Source organism: Oncorhynchus keta, chromosome 19, assembly GCF_023373465.1.
Source record: "Oncorhynchus keta strain PuntledgeMale-10-30-2019 chromosome 19, Oket_V2, whole genome shotgun sequence".
Lineage (NCBI taxonomy): Eukaryota > Metazoa > Chordata > Actinopteri > Salmoniformes > Salmonidae > Oncorhynchus > Oncorhynchus keta.
The window spans coordinates 58087553-58113316 of NC_068439.1; the positions used below are offsets into that span (position 1 = coordinate 58087553).

The 25764-nt window shown below is 40.7% G+C and overlaps 1 protein-coding gene across 8 annotated transcripts in view; it reads right to left on the reverse strand.

Moving 5' to 3' along the window:
- The window catches only part of LOC118398547 (nesprin-2), a 184486-nt gene that overhangs the window by 54928 nt on the left and 103794 nt on the right, over positions 1-25764 (reverse strand). For 7 of the 8 annotated variants that reach the window (XM_052470857.1, XM_052470860.1, XM_052470856.1 and 4 more), the window contains 8 exons: positions 21770-21940; positions 20890-21023; positions 19492-19687; positions 10955-11137; positions 7715-7828; positions 7491-7645; positions 7107-7254; positions 5757-5851 (listed from right to left, as the gene is read on the reverse strand). In XM_052470857.1, the coding sequence (XP_052326817.1) occupies positions 5757-5851; positions 7107-7254; positions 7491-7645; positions 7715-7828; positions 10955-11137; positions 19492-19687; positions 20890-21023; positions 21770-21940 (1196 nt within the window). The remainder of the gene's footprint in view (positions 1-5756; positions 5852-7106; positions 7255-7490; positions 7646-7714; positions 7829-10954; positions 11138-19491; positions 19688-20889; positions 21024-21769; positions 21941-25764) is intronic. The other variant, XM_052470858.1, reaches the window with a different exon arrangement.

Genomic DNA, 25764 nt, shown 5'->3' on the forward strand with positions numbered 1-25764 from the left:
TTAGGCTGTTAAGTGTAGAGCCCAATGTAAAATTGTATTGGTTATGGTTAATAGATAACAACCAATCAGGCTGCCAATACATTGTGCATAATGAGTTGAAAATATAGCCCATCGCAGCTGACAGCCATATCAAATTAATGAATAGAAGTCTTGCAGTCAAATGACCAAATCGGCCTCTAGTTATCTCGTGTGGATTGTTAATAATATTTATCATAAGTTCATATATACAGTTGAAGTCGCAAGTTCACATACACTTACAGTGCCTTGCGAAAGTATTCGGCCCCCTTGAACTTTGCGACCTTTTGCCACATTTCAGGCTTCAAACATAAAGATATAAAACTGTATTTTCTTGTGAAGAATCAACAACAAGTGGGACACAATCATGAAGTGGAACAACATTTATTGGATATTTCAAACTGAAAAAAAAACTGAAAGATTGGGCGTGCAAAATTATTCAGCCCCTTTACTTTCAGTGCAGCAAACTCTCTCCAGAAGTTCAGTGAGGATCTCTGAATGATCCAATGTTGACCTAAATGACTAATGATGATAAATACAATCCACCTGTGTGTAATCAAGTCTCCGTATAAATGCACCTGCACTGTGATAGTCTCAGAGGTCCGTTAAAAGCGCAGAGAGCATCATGAAGAACAAGGAACACACCAGGCAGGTCCGAGATACTGTTGTGAAGAAGTTTAAAGCCGGATTTGGATACAAAAATATTTTCCAAGCTTTAAACATCCCAAGGAGCACTGTGCAAGTGATAATATTGAAATGGAAGGAGTATCAGACCACTGCAAATCTACCAAGACCTGGCCGTCCCTCTAAACGTTCAGCTCATACAAGGAGAAGACTGATCAGAGATGCAGCCAAGAGGCCCATGATCACTCTGGATGAACTGCAGAGATCTACAGCTGAGGTGGGAGACTCTGTCCATAGGACAACAATCAGTCTTATATTGCACAAATCTGGCGTTTATGGAAGAGTGGCAAGAAGAAAGCCATTTCTTAAAGACATCCATAAAAAGTGTTGTTTAAAGTTTGCCACAAGCCACCGGGGAGACATACCAAACATGTGGAAGAAGGTGCTCTGGTCAGATGAAACCAAAATTTAACTTTTTGGCAACAATGCAAAACGTTATGTTTGGCGTAAAAGCAACACAGCCATCACCCTGAACACACCATCCCCACTGTCAAACATGGTGGTGGCAGCATCATGGTTTGGGCCTGCTTTTCTTCAGCAGGGACAGGGAAGATGGTTAAAATTGATGGGAAGATGGATGGAGCCAAATACAGGACCATTCTGGAAGAAAACCTGATGGAGTCTGCAAAAGACCTGAGACTGGGACGGAGATTTGTCTTCCAACAAGACAATGATCCAAAACATAAAGCAAAATCTACAATGGAATGATTCAAAAATAAACATATCCAGGTGTTAGAATGGCCAAGTCAAAATGCAGACCTGAATCCAATCGAGAATCTGTGGAAAGAACTGAAAACTGCTGTTCACAAACGCTCTCCATCCAACCTCACTGAGCTCGAGCTGTTTTGCAAGGAGGAATGGGAAAACATTTCAGTCTCTCGATGTGCAAAACTGATAGAGACATACCCCAAGCGACTTACAGCTGTAATCGCAGCAAAAGGTGGCGCTACAAAGTATTAACTTAAGGGGGCTGAATAATTTTGCACGCCCAATTTTTCAGTTTTTGATTTGGTAACATTTTTTGAATTATTCAATAAATGTCGTTCACAAAAAATACAGTTTTATATCTTTATGTTTGAAGCCTGAAATGTGGCAAAAGGTCGCAAAGTTCAAGGGGGCCGAATACTTTTGCAAGGCACTGTATGTTGGAGTCATTAAAACTCATTTTTCAACCACTCCACAAATCTTTCTGAACAAACTAGTTTTCGCAAGTCTGTTAGGACATCTACTTTGTGTATGACACAAGTAATTTTTCCAAACAATTGTTTACAGACAGAACATTTCACTTATAATTCACCGCATCACAATCCTGTGGGTCAGAAGTTTACATACACTAAGTTGAGTGTGCCTTTAAACAACTTGGAATATTCCAGAAAATTATGTCTTGGCTTTAGAAGCTTCTGATTAATTGACATCATTTGAGTCAATCGGAGGTGTACCTGTGGATGTATTTCAAGGCCCACCTTCAAACTCAGTGCCCCTTTGCTTGACATCATGGGAAAATCCAAAGAAATCAGCCAAGAACTCAGGAAAAAAATTGTAGACCTCTGCAAGTCTGATTCATCCTTGGGAGCAATTTCCAAACGCCTGAAGGTACCACGTTCATCTGTACAAACAATAGTACGCAAGTATAAACACCATGGGACCACGCAGCCGTCATACCGCTCAGGAAGGAGATGCGTTGTCTCCTAGAGATGAAAGTACTTTGGTGCGAAAAGTGCAAATCAATCCCAGAACAACAGCAAAGGACCTTGTGAAGATGCTGGAGGAAACAGGTACAAAAGTATCTATATCCACAGAAAAACGAGTCCTATATCGACATAACCTGAAATGCCGCTCAGCAAGGAAGAAGCCACTGCTTCAAAACCGCCATAAAAAAGATAGATTACGGTTTGCAAATGCACATGGGGACAAAGATCACATTTTTTGGAGAAATGTCCTCTGGTTTGATGAAACAACAATAGAACTGTTTGGCCATAATAACTATTGTTATGTTTGGAGGAAAAATGGGTAGGTTTGCAAGCTGAAGACCACCATCCCAAATGTGAAGCACGGGGGTGGCAGCAAGATGTTGTGGGGGTGCTTTGCTGCAGCAGGAACTGGTGCACTTCACAAAATAGATGGCATCATGAGGTAGGAAAAGTACATGGATATATTGATGCAACATCTCAGGACATCAGTCAGGAAGTTAAAGCTTGGTCACAAATGAGTCTTCCAAATGGACAATGACCCCAAGTGTACTTCCAAAGTTGTGGCAAAATGGCTTAAAGACAACAAAGTGAAGGTATTGGAGTGGCCATCACAAAGCCCTGACCTCAATCCTATTGAAAATGTGTGGGCAAAACTGAAAAGGCATGTGCGAGCAAGGAGGCTTACAAACCTGACTCAGTTACACCAGCTCTGTTAGGAGTAATGGGCCAAAATCCACCCAACTTAGTGGAAAGCTTATTGAAGGCTACCCAAAATGTTTGAACCAAGTTAAACAATTTAAAGGCAATGCTACAAAATACTAATTGAGTGTATGTTAACTTCTGACCCACTGGGAATGTGATGAAAGAAATAAAAGCTGAAATAAATTATTGTCTCTACTATTATTCTGACATTTCACATTCTTAAAATAGAGTGGTGATCCTAACTGAACTAAAACAGGGAATTTTTACTGGATTAAATGTCAGGAATTGTATTTGGCTAAGGTGTATGTAAACGTCTGACTTCAACTGTATATAAAAATAAAACAAATTTGAGAATGTGTTTCCCAGTCAAACGATTTTGTTATAGTTCAGGCTTCTTTGATATACTGTATATAAAATGTTATATTGGGATGCAAACTCAAAATTGAATACATTTCAACTCTATATCTGACATGGTACAGGTGTCTTTTTTTTAAAGGTCATATCCATGTGTGAGTTGAATACTTCTATATCAAAGTAAATTTGTTTAAGACTAGCAAGAAACACTCTGTGTGACCCTGATTTAGCCCACTGCAGTAAAAGGTTTTAATTGTCCCCATTGTGTTCATGCTATTGAACAGCCTGGGTATTCAGGGTCTCTCATTACTCCACACTTGGCCGACAGCTTAGGGGGAATTTGAGAAATATAGCCTACTCCAATAAACCAACTAGTGGGGCTACCAACTAGTAATATACACAGATAGGTATCACACACATTTTCTATAACTTTCCGGGATACACGGTAAACTATTACAGGAATAATGATTTAGACAGCTTTTTAGAATCCCTACTTGCAGGTGAATGCATAGATTGTTTTTGGAAAATTTAAACAAAGTTTTTATATTCTACTATTTTGAACAAAATAAATAAAAATATAAAATATGACCTGAACCTGGTCCCCATAGAAACGCGTTTAATTCACCTACGATAATAACAAAACATAGGTTCGGTGATCCAACTTCATTATTTTTTATTTCATTCAACTTATTTGACAGGGATGAATGCATATAGATCAACAACATTTCAGTAAATGTTCCAGATTTAGCCTGCTAATTTAATCTGCAGTTCTTGGCAAACATCCACTTAAATCAATCTCCTCCCATTTCTACTGATAAAGCACTGTCTAACTAGCAGGCCTCTATGGATGTGCCCCAAATGGCACATCCGTATGACTAGTCAAAAGTAGTGCACTCTATAGGGAATAGGGTGCCATGTGGGACGCAAACTGTAACTCTTAGGCTGATACGAAGATGAAGTTGGAGGAGATGAGGCTTGGAGCAGTTGTTGTGACCAATAATCTCCCCTTCCTCCTGAAGTGTGCACTCATTCACCTCCCTACACAAATTCAAAATGAGCTAGAGGGAGTTTCCATATATCAGTCATTTCCTTCGGGAGAAAAGAGAGATTATTGGGACGTAACCAGAGAGTTTTTTTTAATAAAGCTTGGAAGTTTCCACGCTAGATGCACAACGACCAAATTATGTGGCGGTCCTTAGTGTCAGCCATCTTGCTGTTCCAGAGAATAGTACAGCTCCCCAGTGTGTGTGTGTGTGTGTGTGTGTGTGTGTGTGTGTGTGTGTGTGTGTGTGTGTGTGTGTGTGTGTGTGTGTGTGTGTGTGTGTGTGAGTGTGTGTGTGTGTGTGTGTTTTGTATGCACATGCGTGCATGCGTTTGTGTGTGTGCACGTGCATGTGTTCACATGTATGCCTATTTGTGTGTGTGTGTGAGTGTGTGTTTTATGGTCACAGCTGGGACGCCATTACCCAAGCTAGAAAGAACGCGGCAGGAAACCCACATTTTTTATTACTTTACGCGATGGCAGATCCTCAGAAGAAATAGAAGACTGCAAGCTTTGATTTCCTAACCACTGGAGGCCAGAACGCCCACAGTAAGTCCAGTGTGTGATGGAATGATAAACCCAGCGTAACCACATAGTTGGCCCTGTTGAAATTTATAGTGTTAAAATGAAGATGGAAAACACCCACCCACACTCTTATAATATAACCTTAAAGATGGAATCCACATTAGTGGAAACAGCACCACATGCCCGCCCACGCACCTTTGTTATCGTCTTTGTTTTGTGGACGAAATGGGTGAGGTGTGTCGAGCAGCGTGGTAAAATAAAATGGTGTATATTCTGCTGTTCTACTGTGCGTGCAATGATGTCTGAGACTCCTTTGTTGTTGTAATATCCCAAACGGACATGGCAGTTTCACAATTAAGGATTCCAGGTTTAAGTTGCCATAATTAGCGCACTGAGATGCAATATTTAGTTTTTTTTTGTAAGACATCAAATATATTATCTTCAATTGAGAGTTATTTATCTTTCAATTCACACATATTTCAGTTTTGTTTAATGATACTACTTTGAGTTATTAGCTTTGAATTATGCATTCTGAAAATCAAGGTCAGGTTCAATTCAAGGTTAATTCAGGAAATAAACTTAGATTCCAATTCAATAATTGAAAAAAGTATATATCTTCAATGACCTTTCAATAAACTAAGAAGGAGAAGCAATTTCATTCATATAATGTTTTTTCTATTGATTGACTTCAATTCAAATTGACCCCAACCCTGCTAGAAATGAAGCCTACTGCACTCCTTTACCTTTTCTCCTCTGGCGTGTCTTCAATTGACCTCATTGAGATGACCATCATCCCTCTCAAGAGTTGGTGCCCAGCCAATACTTCAATCCGGAGTCTCTGTTTAATAACAAGGAATATCAATTAACCAAATTCATTGAATACAGCCCTTTTTACATCATCGGCTGTCACAAAGTGCTTTACTTTTACCTGGCCTGAACCCCAAACCAAGCAATGCAGAAGCAGAAGCACAGTGGCCAGGAAAAACAACCTAGAAGGCACAAACCAAGGAAGAAACCTAGAAAGCAACCAGGTTCAGAGGAGTGGCCAGTCCTCTTCTGAGCATAGAATACATTAAATATCAGAGCAGTGGCTTAGGACTGATAATGGACTTATCAGTCCTAATGGACTTATATTGAAATCAACATGAATGTGTGAATAATATGCTAGAGTTAAATCAAGACTATTGAGCGTTGCCATGAACAACCGTACTGTTGTTTTTTTTTGTTACCCCTTTTTCTCCCCAATTTCATCATATCCAATTACGATCTTGTCTCATGGCGGCAACTCCCCAACGGGATCAGGAGAGGACGATAGACGACCCTCCAAACCGCGCTCCTCAACACCCGCCAGCACCAATGTGTCGGAGAAAACACATTCAACTGATGACCAAAGTCAGCCTGCAGGCACAAGGAGACACTAGAGCCCGATGAGCCAAGTAAAGCCCCCCCGGGCCAAATGCTCCCTTAACCCCCCGGACGACACTGGGTAAATTGTGCGCTGGCGTATGGGACTCCCGGTCACGGCCGTTTGTGACACAGCCCGGGATCAAACCCGGGTCTGTATTGATGCAGTGCCTTTGACCGCTGCGCCACTCGGAAGGCCTACTGTTGTTTTTTTAAAGTGGATATTTCCAAGGTTTACGTGGAATCAATTCCAATATGCAGCTTAGCCTGAAATACACAGTGGTCTGTGTGATATTGCAGATGCCCTATATGCCCATAGTTTGCCATAACCTAAAATATAGTAGTTCATTTTCATTTGATTTTCTTTATATTGTTTAATTTTTATAAAAAATATATCTTAGTCTCCTGGCTGGTCTATCGGTAATGCTGCAGCCTCTAGCAGACATGTATGTCTACAGTGCCGCCATGCGTTTGAATCTGGCCTACTGGCCTTCGACACATCCTTTCACTATCTTTCCCCACTTTCATCCTCTCTCGCTGTCTGTTCAATACAATCTGAAATATATCTATCTTATTCAGGACCTCTAAGAGATGGGTGGTGATACAATGCCAGCCATAATGATTGAGAAGATTATCTGAAGATTAGAACAATGGGAGAATATATATATATTTTTTAAAGGGTAATGAACCTGATGGATTGCCAGTTGCTCACGGAGGCCGGAGTAGTTTCCAGAAACGTCTGGGGCCAAGTCCTCCTCCATCTTCTCCTGGAAGCCCTCCCAGCTGTCCCACTTCTGTTGAAGGCTCTGGGAGTGCTGGGCCTCAGCTTGCAATTTTCTGTTGAGCACACACACACGTGTAAGTACACAAACACACAAACAGACCAAATCACACACAATACATGTCCAATTATTCAGTAAAATCCCTTACGTTTATTCTTGGGAATTAATGTTAATTGTACCCCCCAGCTGATATTGGGTCAGTTTTGCACTTTCCTCGCTAATGGTTAAGGTAAGGATTGGGGGAGAGGAGGCTGATCCTACTGTATATCTGTAAACAATTGGCCCACTTACCTGTTCATATGGGAGGCGCAGTAGAGGGCCTGCGCCCACTTCCTGGTCAGGGACTTCAGTCTATCTGCTTCCAGGCCATCCAGGGTCACAGAAAGGCTTGCCTCAGTGAGGTCATCCAGGGCAGGATGCAGATGGCTCAGCGCCATCAGAGCAGTCTGAAGGAGCAATGAATAAATAAGAGTATGTGTGTGTGTGTGTGTCCATGCGTGTGTTGTCTGACTCACCTTCACACTGTCCATGCTGCAGACGTCAGAAGTGAGCATGTGACGCAAAGCCTCGGTCTGCAGCTCCAGTGAATCCATACTAGTGCTAATTGTGTGGCGCTGATCCAAATCCTCCTGTAAGCAAACACACAAACACATACAGTGAAGTCCAAAATAATTGCCACCCTTGATGAGCAAAAAATACGATAAAAGAAACAAACACTGAGCTATATTGTATGCAACAACAAAAAATTGGCTAACCCTAACTTAAAGATTATTATAAATAAAATCAAACTAAATTACATCTGCATTAACATTCTACTATATTTAAATTAATCTCATTTTAAGGAACTGTATTGTGGCTTCCATGGCTTCCTGTTTCACTGGGGTATAAAATTGTGGTAACACGCATGTAAAATCCCTTTCTCATCCATCAGCATGGGGAAAGGAAAATAACTCACCAATGAAAAGAGACAAATGATAGTTGACTTTCAAAAAAAAATCAGGCAATGGGTATAAAAAAACAACAGAAAAAACAAATATACCACTTACCACAGTTAGAGCAACAATTGCCACGTTTAAAACCACTGGTAAATTTGCATGTACAGTGCATTCGGAAAGTATTCAGACCCCTTGACTTTTTACACATTTTGTCACGTTACAGCCTTATTCTAAAATTGTTTATTTGTTTCATCTACACACAATACCCCATAATGACAATGTGAGAGCAGGCGTTAAGATATTTTACACATGTATTAAAAAACATACCTTATTTTTTACATAAGTATTCAGACCCTTTACTATAAGACTCAAAATTGAGCTCAGGTCCATCCTGTTTCCATTGATCATCCTTGAGATGATTGGAGTCCACCTGTGGTAAATTCAATTGATTGGACATGATTTGTAAAGACAGGCACCTGTCTATATAATGTCCCTCAGTTGACAGTGCATATCAGAGCAAAAATCAAGCCATGAGGTCGAAGGAATTATTCCGTAGAGCTCTGAGACAGGATTGTGTCGAGGAACAGATCTGAGGAAGGGTCACAAAACATTTCTGCAGCATTGAAAGTCCCCAAGAACACAGTGGCCTCCATCATTCTTAAATGGAAGAAGTTTGGAACCACCAAGACACTTTCTAGAGCTGGCCACCCAGCCAAACTGATCAATGGTGGGTGAAGGGCCTTGGTCAGGGAGGTGATTAAGAACCCGATGGTCACTCATACAGAGCTCCCGAGTTCCTCTGTGGAGATGGGAGAACCTTCCAGAAGGACAACCATCTCTGCAGCACTCCACCAATCAGGTAATTTATGGTAGAGTGGCCAGACGAAATCCACCCCTCAGTAAAAGGCACATGACAGCCCGCTTGGAGTGTGCCAAAAGGCACCAACAGGACTCTCAGACCATGAGAAACAAGATTCTCTATTCTAATGAAACCAGTGCCTCATCTGGAGGAAACCTGGCACCATCACTACAGTGAAGCATGCTGGTGGCACCATCATGCTGTGGGGATGATTTTCAGTGGCAGGGACTGAAAGACTAGTCAGGATTAAGGGAAAGATTAAAGGCGCAAAGTACAGAGAGATCCTTGATGAAAACCTGCACCAGAGTGCTCAGGACCGTAGACCCGATCGAACATCTCTGGAGAGACCTGAAAATAGCTTTGCAGAGATGCTCCCCATCCAACCTGACAGAGCTAGGGAGGATGTGCAGAGAAGAATGGGATAAACTCCCCAAATACAGGTGTGTCAAGCTTGTAGAGTCATATCCAAGAAGACTTGAGGCTGTAATCATTGCCAAAGGTGCTTCAACAAAGTACTGAGTAAAGGGTATGATACTTATGTAAATGTGATATTTCCGTTTTTTATTTTGAATACGTTTTCAAAAAATCTAAAAACCTGTTTTTGCTTTGTCATTATGGGGTAATGTGTGTCGATAGATGGGGGGGAATTTTTTTTAATCCATTTTAGAATAAGGCTGTAATGTAACAAAATGTGGAAAAAGTTAAATATTTTCTGAAATGCACGCTGTATATCTTGTCCCCACAAATAGTGAGGAAGATCGTTTGGGAGGGAAAGAAAAATCCAAGGGCCATAGTTGGAGAATTACAGCATTTTGGGGTCCCTCAGCCTCCAAATCTACTATTGGAAGCCACCTTCATGCCAATAGGCTATTTGGAATGGCTGCCATAAAAAAAGCCTGGAGTTTGCTAAATGGCATTGGTACTTGAATTGGAAATGAGTGGTATGGTCAGATGAGACTTAAATAGAGCTGGTGGGTTTGGCGTCGAAAGAAGTATACATATGCAGAAAATAACCTAATTTCTACTGTAAAATATGGTGGTGGATTTTTGATGTTATGGGGCTGTTTTGCTTTGACTGGTCCTGGGGCCTTGGTAGAGTTCATGATGCTGTTGACCTTAACAAGTACCAGGACATTTTAGCCAAAAACCTAGTTGCCTCCACCAGGAGTCTGAAACTTGGCACAAGTGAATCTTCCAACAAGACAATGACTCCAAGCACACATTACAATCTCAAAGAAATGGTTCATTGAACACAAAAGCAACATTTTGCAGTGTCCATACTTGAACCCCTTTGGTTTGTATTGAAGAGGGTTGTCAATAAGCGCCGATTGAAGGATATCAAAGATCTGCAAAGATTCTGTTTGGAGGAATGGTATAATATCCCTCCCAATGTGTTCTCCAATCTCATAAAGAATTATAGAAAAAGGCTGAGTGCCGTTATCCTCGCAAGGAGAGGGTACACAAAATATTGAAAACAGGGGAGCCAATAACTTTGACACCTATCTTGTTTTATTTTATTATTATTACTTGTTTAAACTAAATCGTTTTCTCTGAGAAATTGTATAAGTATGAAATAATTACATTTCCCAATTTTGTTCAGCATACAATATATTTTTGGAACATACATTCATAAAATGTCTATACATTAATTTTGTTGTATAAATCCATCAATGTTGATGTTAACGTTTTTCCACAATATTTACAATAAAATCTGTTTGTTCTATTTTATATATATTATACATTTATTTTTTATTTATTTTACCTTTATTTAACTAGGCAAGTCAGTTAAGAACAAATTCTTATTTTCAATGACGGCCTAGGAACAGTGGGTTAACTGCCTGTTCAGGTGCAGAGCGACAGATTTGTACCTTGTCAGCTTGGGGGTTTGAACTTGCAACCTTCCGGTTACTAGTCCAACGCTCTAACCACTAGGCTACCCTACCCTAGCTTTCACCTCTCACCTGAAGCCGTGCACGTTTCCCTGACAACGCCTGGCCCAGCAGCACCAGGTCACGTGACAACAACATGGACTTTGATTGAACGATGGCGGCGACAAGTGGCTCCGCCTGTCCAATCAGAGGCTTGGAGGCTTCCAGGACTTCGCCCAGACTGCCTTGAACATCCTCAAAGCCAACCTGCTGATGCTGGAAAATTCACACACACACACACACACACACACACACACACACACACACACACACACACACACACACACACACACACACACACACACACACACACACACACACACACACACACACACACACACACACAAGTGAGATGCTACTGTCATAAATGTGTGAGACATTGCCAATTCACTAAAGCTGCAGATTTTTGTTCTACCACTTGCATGACTAACCTGCCACTAGTGAACTTAATCACCAAGCCCTTGATTAGTTGGTTCATGTTTGTTATTGCTTGAAAAAAAATGCACCCCTGTGGGGTCCCCAATAGAAAATCACTGGCTTGGGTAAGACATACATGATACGGGTAGAGGTCGCCCTTAGGTACAGTTCTAGGATCAGCTTAGGGACAACGCTACTACAGTATTTGCTTTGTTTTTCTCTGCATATTCTTGTGTTTATTGGGTCTCAAATTCAGAGGGAAACATCCTCCTTGTCTTGAATTCACACAGCAAAACAGCTGAGTATTTTAATTAAAAGTATATGAGTGGTTTTTCAAGTAGGCACGGATGACGAATGGGTTGTGCTCTAATGGAGCGAGTGGAAGATAGGTTGCTCACTGATTACAAAATAATAATATTGAATATTATTTTCCTTGGTCTGCAGGATCAGGTATGTGGTAGAGGAGAACACACATACATGCACTCACACACGCAAGGCACAGCACGGCCCATTGTTGCTATTGGATAATTCCACACCAGCGTAGGTCGAAAATATTTTTGGTATCTCCGATTGTTTTGGCAATTCTGACATAGTAACTTCATTGGGAGGAAGGATGTTTGAAATGCTTTTTACATTTGTATCACAGACCATTTTTTTTTTAGAAGGTCATGATGAAAGTGGTTATTTTAGGCAATTTTTTTACCTATACATGCCTCTGTAAGACCCTATAATCTGTGCACCGTACACGGAATAGCCCAATTTTGAGAGCCCATTCACAGCACCGCATCCCCACTTCCGGGACAGAATGCTCCCTGCCTTCTTTAAAGAGGAGACAAGACAAGAGGAGTCTACAGTGTAGACCCAACTTTTTATTTTTTATTATAGGGCAATGCAGAGGGAAGAGCAAAGGGGAGAGTTGGTATTTCTGGGGTTAGAATGGTAATGAAACCCTGCTACCACATATTATGCCCAATCCAAAACTAGCCCATAACCAGTAGCCACTTGTGGAGATCTGAGAGGATTGGATAGGTGTGAACAGGAGTGTGTTAAAATAAGGTGTAGGTGTTCACAAGTCCAAAATTACACCTTGACTACCCAGGACTACCCTTGACACATTCATTTTTCCTGATTGTAAAATTAGAAAACTATTCCTCTCAGATCCTGCGTGCCTCTCAAAATCTTGGGCTTGTTTCCCGCTGGGGCTACCCATATGAAAATGTATGCATAAACTACTGTAAATTGCTATAGATACAAATGTCTGCTAAAGTGCCTTCAGAAAGTATTCGTACCCTTGAATTATTCCACATTTTGTTGTGTTAAAGCCTGAATACAATTTGTATTAAATATACAGAAGTAAAATAAAACGCAACATGAAACAATTTCATTGATATTACTGAGTTACAGTTCAAATGATGAAATCAGGCAATTGAAATAAATTCATTAGGTCATAATCTATGGATTTCACATGACTGGGAATACAGATATGCATCTGTTGGTCACAGATACCTTAAAACAGTGGGAATCACAATGGACCTCAGGATCTCATCATGAAATTGCCATCAATAAAATGCAATTCTGTTGGTTGTCCATAGCTTATGCCTGCCCATACCATAACCCCAACGCCACAATGGCATTGGGACGTTCACAACGTTGGCATCACACCTGCCAGGTGGATGGATTATCTAAGCAAAGGAGAAATGCTCACTAACAGGGATGCAAAGCAATTTGTGCACAACATTTGAGAGAAATAAACTTTCTGTGCGTATGGAACATATCTGGGATGTTTTATGTCAGCTCATGAAACATGGGACCAACACTTTTCATCTTGCGTTTATATTTTTGTTTTTCTCACCCATCTACACACAATGCCCCATAATGTCAAAGTGAAAACATGTTTTTAGAATTTTTTGCACATTTATTGAAAATGAAATAAATAACAATTACATAAGTCAATACTTTGTAGAAGCACCTTCGGCAGTGATTACAGCTGTAAGTCTTTCTGGGTCTCTCTTTCCACACTTGGATTGTGCAATATTTGTCCATTATTCTTTTTTAGTTTTTATTATTCAAGCTCTGTCAAATTAGTTGTTGATCATTGCTAGACAATAATTTTTTAGGTAATTTTCAAATCTGAAACTCGGCCACTCCAGTGTAGATTTGGCCTTGTGTTTTAGGTTTATTTTCTTGCTGAAAGGTGAATTAATGTCCTGGTCCAACTCCCCAGTCCATAACGAATCTGTGTTTGAAATTCACTGCTCGACTAAGGGACCTTACAGATAATTGTATATGTGGGTTACAGAGATGAGGCAGTCATTCAAAAATCATGTTAAACACTACTGCACACAGAGTCCATGAAACTTATTATGTGAGTTGTTAAGCGTAACAAAGGGTTTGAATTCTTACTGACAAAAAACATTTAAGCTTTTAATTTGAAAAAAAAATAATAATAATAATAATGATTCTACTTTGAGGGGTATTGTGTGTAGGCCAGTGACCAACATTTTTTCATAAATGTTTAAACTTCTTAGGGCTCCTTTTTTTCTTGTCTTCCTGTCTGAATGACGTGCCAAAAGTAAACGGCCTGTAGCTCAGGCCCTGACACTACATGCTATAGCTGGGACACTTTGAATGACAAATCAGAGGAAGATATTCAAAAAGTAAGTGGAATATTTAATCGTTATTTGTGAATGTATGAAACCTGTGCCGGTGGAAAAATGTTTTGATGTGGGGCGCTGTCCTCAAACAATCGCATGGCATGTTTTCGCTGTAATAGCTGCTGTAAATCAGACAGTTAAATGAACAAGAATTTAATATTTCAGCCGATATAAGACACTTATATGTACTGATGCGGTAGCACAAAAAAGGGCTCTGATGACACCTCCTTTACTGGATCCGCCCACACCTTCACCACTGGTTCCGCCTCTTAAGTAGGAGCCAAATAACTGGTTCGATGAGATACCTCACGTTCAAGTACCGCCCCCAGATGAGGAAGAAGGCGAGTCATCGACAAAACAAGAGAAAGCTAAACCAACAGTAGAATGTGACTGGGTTAATTTGATGCAAGACGATACTTAGAGGATACATAGGCACTGTCATTAGAAATATATTCACAGTGACATATCACACTGATCCTATCACACTGACATATCACACTGACCCTTTACAGGAATAGCTCGCCGCAAGATTAGAATGTGAGTCAGCGCTAAGGCTGACAGGGTCCCGAAAATAGTATATAAGAAGAATGCCTTCATTAAGAGGGCATGATAGATCTACTTGACTTATCACTGACAGGCAGCTCGTGATATTTCAACCTATCATCACCCCAAAAGGTAATATCTGACTCTCATACTCTAGAACAATTGTAACTTGTGATTTCTGGATTTTGTAAAGAGACGAACAGAGACAACTACCCTGTCCACTCCCATTGCTTAATAAATCCACTCCGTAACTGGAGTAGATACACAGCATCAGTGGTGTTACGAAGGGTCTTGATCTCGACACAGCCTTTTAACAAGATTCAGCGAATCATAGTACAACTGAGTGATTGGATAAAACCTCTAGAGAAATTGTGAGTTGAAGAACATACTCTTTGGGAACCAACCAGGTCAGCTAAGGTAATGAACCGCTTGTTGTAATACATGTATGAGGCATTAAGAGTTCAAGTGTTTTGATGATTGTTGATGTAATAGATTAAGGACCAAAAAGAAACTGTAATAACGTGTACTACTGTGTGAATTGCAAACATGGAATAAAAAGTATAAACTAGCCCCAAAACCCTAGGGGAGAGAACACCTCTGACACTCCCGTTCTAGGGGAACAAGACTAGTTTCTACACTAAAGACAATATAACGGTTTGGACAGAATAATCATTTTATTGTAACAGATATCCTCTATATTAATATTCAAGTAGTATTAGTCGACGGACATAGACTGTAAATCGTAACCAAGTTATAGATTGCGTGAGTCTAGATATAAGAGCATACAAAGGGAAAGTGAAAGTAAAACACAAGGTACTCTAAGTCTGATTGATATTATCTAAGATCCTGAAACAAGCCTAACGGCATCACACAAGGCTAATCTCTGAATAAAGGGCAGGATACATAACCAGCTCAGTCCGGCGGACCTGTGAGTCACCTGTTAGCCGGGTGACATAAGAACTTCAGTGAGACGACATGTATCACTCTCAACGGGGGTACCTTAACAGTCCTATAGCAAAATCCCCTACCGCGACAGTACCTAAATGTTTAAAATCGATATTCTTTAAGATTATTTATTTGAATTGAGCACCCTCCAGTTTCACTGGAAGTTGTCCCGCTAGCGGGACTCTTAGCCCTAAGAAGTAACACAACAACATTTGGAAAAAGTCACGGGGTGTGAATACTTTCTGAAGGCACTTTATTTGTATATAGATTAGATCCAGCCTACACAAGCGCATAGGGAAGGAGACAGTAATGTGAAAGCATGAGTGACAGTAACAGTCATTAATTCGTTTCTCATAATTTTTTTTGCAGGAAAATCAGCTAACTTCCTGCATTTCAACACGTATCCATGGTGCAAATAGAAAAACATGCCGTTTTCTAATGCTATTCTACGCATTTTGTCATGAGGCTAAGAATTTTTCTGCAGTTGTAAAGCTAATTTCCTGCAACACTTTTTGCCATTTGCTGTTTTATAGCTAAAATGTCATGCTTTTATTCACATTTTTGCATGAAGATGAGAGAACATTTTGCAGCTTTGAAGTAAATGTCTTGCAATTATACACATTTTGCTATCATACGCTATCTGGGGAACCCACCGACCTCCAGGGAATTGTTGAGCTATCTGACATAAGACATCGGTTGCTAGGATTCAGTTGCAGTTGTAGTGTTCTACATGTAATTATATGGTAATTGTGACACTGTAGGGGTCCAATTTGAATTGAAGTCAGTCAATTCAGGAAGTAAACTGAAATGGCAACTTAATAATTCTAAATATACAGTACCAGTCAAAGGTTTGGACACACCTACTCATGTAAGGGTTTTTCTTAATTTTGACTATTTTCTACAGAATAATAGTGAAGACATCAAAACTATGAAATAACACATATGGAAGCATGTAGTAACCAAGAAAGTGTTAAACAAGTCAAAATATATTTTTTATTTGAGATTCTTCAAAGTAGCCACCCTTTGCCTTGATGACAGCTTTCCACACTCTTGGCATTCTCTCAACCAGCTTCATGAGGTAGTCACCTGGAATGCATTTCAATTTACAGGTGTGCCTTACTAACAGTTAATTTGTGGAATTTCTTTCTGTCTTAATGCATTTGAGCCAATTAGTTGTGTTGTGACAAGGTAGGGGTGGTATACAGAAGATAGCCCTATTTGATAAAAGGCCAAGTCCATATTATGGCAAGAACAGCTGAAATAATCAGACAGAAATGACAGTCCATCATTACTTCAAGACATGAAGGTCAATCAATCTGGAAAATTTCAAAAACGTTGAAAGTTTCTTGAAGTGCAGTTACAGAAAACATCAAGCGCTATGATGAAACTGGCTCTCATGAGGACTGCCACAGGAAAGGAAGACCCAGTGTTACCTCTGCTGCAGAGGATAAGTTCATTAGAGTTACCAGCCTCAGAAATTGCAGTCCAAATAAATGCTTCACAGAGTTCAAGTAATAGACACATCTCAACATAAACTGTTCAGAGGAGACTGCATGGACTAAGTCTTCATGGTCGAATTGCTGCATAGAAAACACTACTAAAGGACACCAATAACAAGAAGAGACTTGCTTGGGCCAAGAAAAACGAGCAATGGACATTAGACCAGTGGAAATCTATCCTTTGGTCTAATGAGTCCACATTTGAGATTTTTGGTTCCAACCGTCGTGTCTTTGTGAGACAGAGTGTAGATGAACAGATGATCTCACCATGTGTGGTTCCCACCATGAAGTCTGGAGGAGGAGGTGTGATGGTACTACGCTGGTGACACTGTCAGTGATTTATTTAGAATTCAAGGCACACGTAACCAGCATGGCTACCACAGCATTCTGCAGCAATACGCCATCCCATCTGGTTTGCGCACTCCATCACTCTCATTTGTTTTTCAACACACCTCCAGGCTGTGTAAGGGCTATTTGGCTAACAAGGAGAGTGATGGAGTGCTGCATCAGATGACCTGGCGTCCACAATCACCCAACCTCAACTCAATTGAGATGGTTTGGGATGAGTTGGACCGCAGAGTGAAGGAAAAGCAGCCAACAAGTGCTCAGCATATGTGGGAACTTCTTCAAGACTGTTGACAAAGCATTCCAGGTGACGCTGGTTGAGAGAATGCCAAGAGTGCACAAAGCTATCAAGGCAAAGGGTGACAACTTTGAAGAATATAACATGTAAAATATATTTTGATTTGTTCAACAATTTTTTGGTTACTACATGATTCTATATGTGTTATTTCATAGTTGGGATGTCACTGAGTATACATTCCTGAGGGAATATTGCAGTCATGAAGCCACTGACTGTGTCATTGGACATCTTGCAAGGAGAGGATAACTGTTTCTACGACACTCTACTACTAACCTGGGAAATGTTGATGTCCAAGACAGTGGCACTGAAGGACTGTCTCTCTCGGATGACAGCTGGCCTGCCTGATGCCATAGTCCAGGTAGGCTTAGATAGTGTTCATATCCTTGCCCTCAATGCCCTGGGATTTGATATCTGCAGGCCTAATGCACATAGCCTACTTAAAACATAATAATATTTACTTGTGTTGGTGACATTGTTTACATTTAGTGAGGATGCGGTAAATACTAATAACTGTTCACAGGGAGTAATAAATAGAGTATTATTGTTGAAAGTAGTAACGAGTAATAGGTCATATTTTTTATTTGTTTTGAGTAACAACCCCAACACTGGCCATAAGGCAACCTCTATAATAATGTTTTTGTTTATAAGTGTTTTTTATTCATTTTTGATCTGCTTTTTGTTTCTGATCGGTTACTGAGTCGTGTTTTGACCCATTTTTTATTTCGAATGTATGTATCTGAATGAGTTTGAAGACTGTTGGCAGTTTGGCTTGGCTAGCTAACATTAGCTTTGAATGGGACTGTTGTTGCTTGAATGCCTCAACATCGCAAAAGCAAGTGACTCGAGACGGGAGAGGACTACATTACTGGAAAGGGCTTGCAGTAGTGAAGATTGTCAACTACTCTGACTGTTACCAAATGTGTGGCAGCAGTGGCATCACCCAAGTGGGTGCTGCACAAATGGTAGTGCTGGAGGAATAGAAAATGATCTACGAAACCCAAGGCACGGAGTGGACGTTGGGGTCGGCGATGATGAGGCTATGGACCTGTCTGTTTCTGACTCCCTGGCTGTGACTGAGATGCTGCCTCCTCCTGACCATAAATATTTTCTCTACTCCACTCACCATCCAAAGTGTTTGAACTGAATAACATCGGACTTCTGAACTTTCTAGATTAGCGCACACACTTATAGACATTTACTTGTTTTTTTTCTTGATGTATACTCAATTCAGCTGCCATGTGTAATAAAATAAAACTCAACTCAATAAACTGAAAATAAGAAGCTATATACACACTGAGTGTACAAAACATTACGGACACCTCCCTAATATTGAGTTGCACCCGCTTTTGCCCTCAGAACAGCCTCAATTTGTTGTGGCATGGACTCTACAAGGTGTCAAAAGCGTTCCACAGGGATGCTGGCCCATGTTGACTCCAGTGCTTTCTACAATTGTGTCAAGTTGGCTGGATATCATTTGGGTGGTGGACCATTCTTGATTCACACACGAAACTGTTGAGCGTGAAAAACCTAGCAGCGTTACAGTTCTTGACACACTCAAACCGGTGAGCCTGGCACCTACTACCATACCCCGCTCAAAGGTACTTAAATATTTTGTCTTGATCACTCACCCTCTGAATGGCACACATGCATAATCCATGTCTCAATTGCCTCAAGGCTTAAAAATCCTTCTTTAAACTGTCTCCTCCCCTTCATCTACACTGACTGAAGTGGATCAATAAGGGATCATAGCTTTCACCTGGATTCACCTGGTCAGTCTATGTCATGGAAAGAGCAGGTGTTTCTAATACACTGTACACTCAGTAAACTTAAATTAGAATTAACCCCAACCCGAGTGACAGTGGCACTCACCTTGATGGCATCGACCAGGTCCTGTGTGGAGTGGCATGGTGTTGACAGAAAGCTGAGCAGCGCCCCCCACTGTTCCTGGTGGTGTTGCAGGCGGACGGAGCATTGTTCGTACAGACGGTTGTACTCCCCCCAGAACGACAGCAGATCCCCAGTTCTCAGCAGCTCCTCATCCACCTCCTGCACTAGCGCCTTCCACCTGACGGGGGGCGACAGTGTTTTAAACATAATAAAGGGGCAATCTGCGTTTCAAACAACAACAAAGTGGGCTGCCCGCCAATATTTTTTTTAAATAAACTGAGGCATCTTGTTTTAGAGTTTTTCACTAGCCATTTACAAAGCAATATGACATGCTTTATGAATTATGAAGCCTTCATGTGCTTAAAATAAGTCAGTTGCTAACTGTGAGAGAAATGAAACTACAACATTAGTCGCAAAATGTTTCAAGTCACTAGTTTATGCCGACCACACAAACTAGTCTACTCTACACGAGTCCACCAAAAAGCTAGTTAGCTTTCGGCTTACCAGCTCGAACAAAATACTTATTTGTTTTGATTACAAAAATGTTTCAAAATTCACAAAAAGTGTTGTTAGCTGATGCAGATGATCTCATAGAACAATATGTATAAGATATCCTAAGCCTGTGTTTACCACAGTTCAACAAAAAAAACATTAATTTCCCTATTAAAGTGGTAGTCTTGGCAGTTTTCTGTCAGACTTTGGTTGGAAATACTTGAAAAATCGAGTCAAGTACTTGGAGCGTTGTTTGAGTCTGCTTGGAGTGCCAGATGGGCGAGGTTTGCAGTTTGGGGGTTTTTCTGTTTTTAGTTAAAGCTGGGCAAGCTCAAACATGCACGGATAAAGTACTTGAATCAAGTTAAGTGTTTGAAACCCATGTTTGATTTCTCAATGGAAAACAAAAGCAAGTGTTTCTTATTGTTATATACATATATACATTGTTAAATATCTTTTCTTCCATTTCGTGCTTACTAAACACGACCCTGCTGTTTGATTATGTCAAATTGCCAAGTCCACCTTAAAAGGACAATCTGCATTTTCTACATCCATTTTTGAATGTATTGATTATTGACGAATATAACTTGTAAATGCCTTATGAGCTTAGTTAAACTGTTTTACCCCATCAGATCCCCAAATCTAAGTTTGTTTTATTCCAATGTTTGTAAACAAAATAAATGTAAACAAAACATGGTTAAAACTATAATTTTGATATTATGGATGGTCAGTCCTTGCATCTATAGCTCTGTCTATGAATTTGAGTCTGGTCACATTTCTCCAGCCTTATCCCTAAGCTTTTTACTGGAACAGGAGCAGGGATGACGCTTTGTTATTGTTTCAACTGCTGATTGCCCCTTTAAAGGTCCAGTTAGCGGTGGTACTGACTGTGTTCTCTCCTCCTCAAGTCTCTCAATAAGGAGTTGGGCCGCTCCAGGGCTGATCGTGTCCGACAAGCCTGCGTACGACTGGTCCAGAGCAGTCCACATCTCCGCCACCATCCCAGCCTCCTCCTGGAGGCACTATGGACAGAGAAACGTCATAGTGTAAACAAACACTCCCTTTCCAACTCATCAAACCAAAGAGCATTTAATGACAAAATCTCCTACAGTATTGAGGCACGCTGTATATGGGAGATTTAGGTTTGGTAGCTTTACATGTTAGGAAGATATAGGCTTTCCAATACATCTGGCACACAATGTGTTTATGTCACATGTCCTATACCCACAATTTTGGGTTGTCTACAGTAGCTCAAGGTTAGAGTTGTGGTATCTCTTTCAATCATCTTTTAATTCATATTCATCTACCATTACAGTGGATTGTAAAAAATCGGGGCACTGTATCAGTGGTTAATGTTTGAGACAGAGAGGTTTCAAAACAGAGAGTCGGAACTGACGAGCACTTCTTGTATCGGCTGTTTAGCAGACGAGGGCAGGATTTTAACTAGCTGGTTGCCAATGACAAACTTGTCCCTTGCTGGTAGGTTTTCTCTGAATCGCAATACATTAGCTAGCTTTGAGTCAGTTTCTTAAGTAGCTGAATATGTCTTCAACAAATAGCTGGGAAAGTGACAGAATGACACATTTCCATATTTGTCAAAAATGACTTCCTTTCAAAGGAGTCCTGTACCGCACTGTGTGCACTATATGTGGATAACATAGCTAGCTTGGCGGTCATGACATGCTAAGATAGCGTGCTCAGGCATTTCTATGGGAACCACCCCTTGATATGTCTCTTCTTATATGGTTGACAACTTCATCACACTCACCTGTAGCTGCTCCACATGCCTTTTGACCTGGTGGTAGGAGAGGAAGGGACCACTGCTGTGTTCCAGACCACAGCGCAGCTTAGTGGTGTAGAATGAAACATCACCCAGCTCCTTCTCAAACTGGCCCCACTGAACCAGAACCCGCTGGAGAACAGGCCTCAGGCTCCCAACCTGTAGGGTTGGGAGAAAATACTGATAATGCCCTTTTCACACTTGCTGACCCAAAACAAGCTGTGTTGGCTTGGATATTTAATTTTCACAATGACTTGTTCTGTATGGTTCCAGAAACTATGGTAGATGTGTAGCAAGGTCTGCTGAGTACAGCTTGGTTTTGCTCGACTCAGTTTAGCTCAGTAGTGTGTAAAACCCTTATATATCATATTGTATGACACATGCCAGAGCAGTGGAAATGCGGCAGCAATGGGGTCCTGGAGGACTCAAGTGTTTGCAGGCTTCTCTTTCAACCCAGCATGAAAACACCATTTTATTTTTTTCCCCTAGTTTTTTTATATGGGCACATATAACAAATAAAACCATGAGTAAAGATATAATCATGCATGAAGTAAACAGCAATATTGAGTCGATTTCCACAACAACTAAGAGCATTGAAGTATGAGGCTAAACTTCTCCTCTGTTTTGACCCCATAGCTATCACTTTGCAGCAGCGTGAAATGTACCGGTGCAGATGCGGAGATAGTCTGTCTGACTGTGTGAGAGCAAAGAATTGCATCATGCTCATCATGCTGAATACAGGGCCTATCATTAGTATTCACCCCTCTTGGATTTCTTCACATTTTATTGTGTTACAAAGTGGGGATTCAAATGGAGAAACAGTTTTTTTTATTTTTTATCATGATCAGATAAGTATTCACCCCCCTTTGAGTCAATACATGTTAGAAACACTTTTGGCAGCAATTACAGCTGCGAGTCTTTTTAAAAAATAATATGTTTATTATTTTACAATAAAAAAATCTAATAAAAAAGACAGCAATACTAACAATGACATTCATTGTACTGTTGAATGGGATGGCCAATTTAGAGGACAAAACAAAACTTAACTCACACATACACAAAATAAAATAAAATCCTATTAGGTGGTACATGTATAAGAAGACATCATATAGTCATTACAAGCAGTGTAGTTAAGCCAAAAATAAATATTGAGTGGAGTACAGCACAGAGTAGCAGCAGATCGTCAACCCAGTTATGAAGCGGGACTAGACCATTTATCGGCTGACATATTTTGTAAAACATTGGACTTCTATTGGAGGTATTCTATCGAATCTTTTCCATATGTATTACATTCCCTAAATCCCGTAACCACATTTCAAAGGTGGGTACAGTCTCCAGTTTCCAAAATTGCAATATGAGCCTTTTGGCTAATAGAGTACAAAGAGAGACAGCTTTCCCTTCGTGGTTATTCCCATCAACTGTACCAAACAGAGCGGTCAATGGGTCTGGGGCTAGAACTCTATCAAAGGCTCTAGATAAGTAATCAAAAATGAGAGCCCAGTAAACATGTAACTTAGGACATGTCCAGAATAAGTGGGTCAATGTCCCCTCATCCTGCTTGCACCTCTCACACAGTGGTGAGGTGTCCGGGAATATTTTATGCAGTTTTACTTTTGAGTAGTGTAACCTGTGTATCACCTTAAACTGTACAAGTTTGTGTCTGGCATTCACTGAACTGTGGTTTATATTCCTGAGAGCTTCTACCCAGTCCTCATCTGAGATTTCTGACCCAAGTTCTTGTTCCCAAGCCCTTTTAATGGTGTCTGTGGATACCTCTATGTGGGCCTGTAGCACATCATACAGTCTAGAGACCGACCCTTTTGAATGGGGTTTGACAAGGATCAAGCTATCTATTGTAGGACTATTTGGCTTCATGCCACACTGTGGGATATGTGTCCTTACGAAATTCCTGATTTGGAGGTATCTGAAAAAATGTGTTGTTGGCATGTTGAACTTTCCCTGTAATTGTTGAAATGAAGCTAACTGACCAATTGTTGTGAGCCACTTCTCCCTCCACTGTGAAAACACCACATCATCCAATGCGGGGTGGAAAGCATGATTCAGGCAAGTCGGGCTGTCAATGTATACAGTGGGTATGTTAAGAAAATACCTCATCTGTTTCCAGATCCTAAGCGTATGACAAATGACTGGGTTAGAGTCAAAAGTGGATTTTTTTTTACATATGATGGGCTATTAACAAGTGCAGGGAGTGAGGAACGTTGACAGGAGGCCTGCTCAGTCAAAAGCCATGCAGGCATATCCTTCTGTCTCATCGTAGGTAAACTTTCCCTCCAGAAATACGCAATGTTCAGATTAGCAGCCCAATAATACAGTTTAAAGTGAGGAAGGCCAAAGCCCCCCTCTATTTTGTACTTGCATAAATGCTTCTTTAAAATTCTGGCTGCCTTGTTATCCCATAAAAATGGAGTTACCATTGAATCCAGTTTCTTAAAATAGCTTTGTGGTATGAAATTGGGTAGACATTGGAATTTAGTTTAAGCTGATATATTTTCATGTCCCAATTCGCTTTCAATAGCTGATCAAGGTCTCTTGTCACTACAATGCCAAGGCTTGTGAACTTGTCCATCACGGTTCTAAACAGGGTAGATTGCAGAAATTGCATATCCACAGGCCGTGATATTGGCATCAGCTCACTTTTTTGCCAGTTTATCTTGTAGCCAGAGAAGGAGCCAAATGTGTTTATCAAGTTAAGTAAGGGAGGAATAGAAGTTTTAGGCTTGGACAAAAACAAAAGAACATCGTCTGCATATAGGGAAATGTTGTGCTGTGTGTCCTTTATTTTAACAGAAGCTATATCGGCACATGTCCGAATGAGAGTAGCAAGGGGTTCCATGGCTATAGCGAAGAGAGCAGGCGAAATAGGGCACCCCTGTCGGCACCCCTTGAACAAGCGGAATGACTGCGACATTTCTTGATTGGTTGCCACGGACGCCATTTGGGTATGCATAAATAATTATTTTCCAATGAATAAATTCCTTTCCGAACCCGAAGTGCTCCAGAACCGACATCATATACTTCCACTCAATCCGATCAAACGCCTTCTCTGCATCAAGAGCTATTACCACTGCCTCAACCTTCTCTGCATCAGCTATTACCACTGCCTCAACCTTCTCTGCATCAGCTATTACCACTGCCTCAACCTTCTCTGCATCAAGAGCTATTATCACTGCCTCAACCTTCTCTGCATCAGCTATTACCACTGCCTCAACCTTCTCTGCATTGAGCTATTATCACTGCCTCAACCTTCTCTGCATCAGCTATTACCACTGCCTCAACCTTCTCTGCATCAAGAGCTATTACCACTGCCTCAACCTTCTCTGCATCAGCTATTACCACTGCCTCAACCTTCTCTGCATTGAGCTATTATCACTGCCTCAACCTTCTCTGCTTCAGCTATTACCACTGCCTCAACCTTCTCTGCATCAAGAGCTATTACCACTGCCTCAACCTTCTCTGCATCAGCTATTACCACTGCCTCAACCTTCTCTGCATTGAGCTATTACCACTGCCTCAACCTTCTCTGCATCAAGAGCTATTACCACTGCCTCAACCTTCTCTGCATCAGCTATTACCACTGCCTCAACCTTCTCTGCATTGAGCTATTATCACTGCCTCAACCTTATGATCATGATACATTACGTTGAAAAGGCGTCTCAAATTGTAGTATATATGTCGGCCCGGGATAAAACCTGTCTGGTCAGGGTGTATGATGTCGGAAATGCATGTTTTCAATCGGTTTGCCAATATCTTTGTCAACACCTTGTTTTCTATGGGGAGTAACGGCACGGGGCGATAAGACGACATCTCCATGAAATCTCTATCTTTTTTCAAGATCAGTGCTATTGTAGCCTCATACAGTGTTTGCAGGAGTTTGGCATTTTCTTTGGATTGTTTAAACATTCGCAACATAAGTGGAGATAGAATTCTATAAGAAGTACTATGCCAGTCTATTACACATCCAT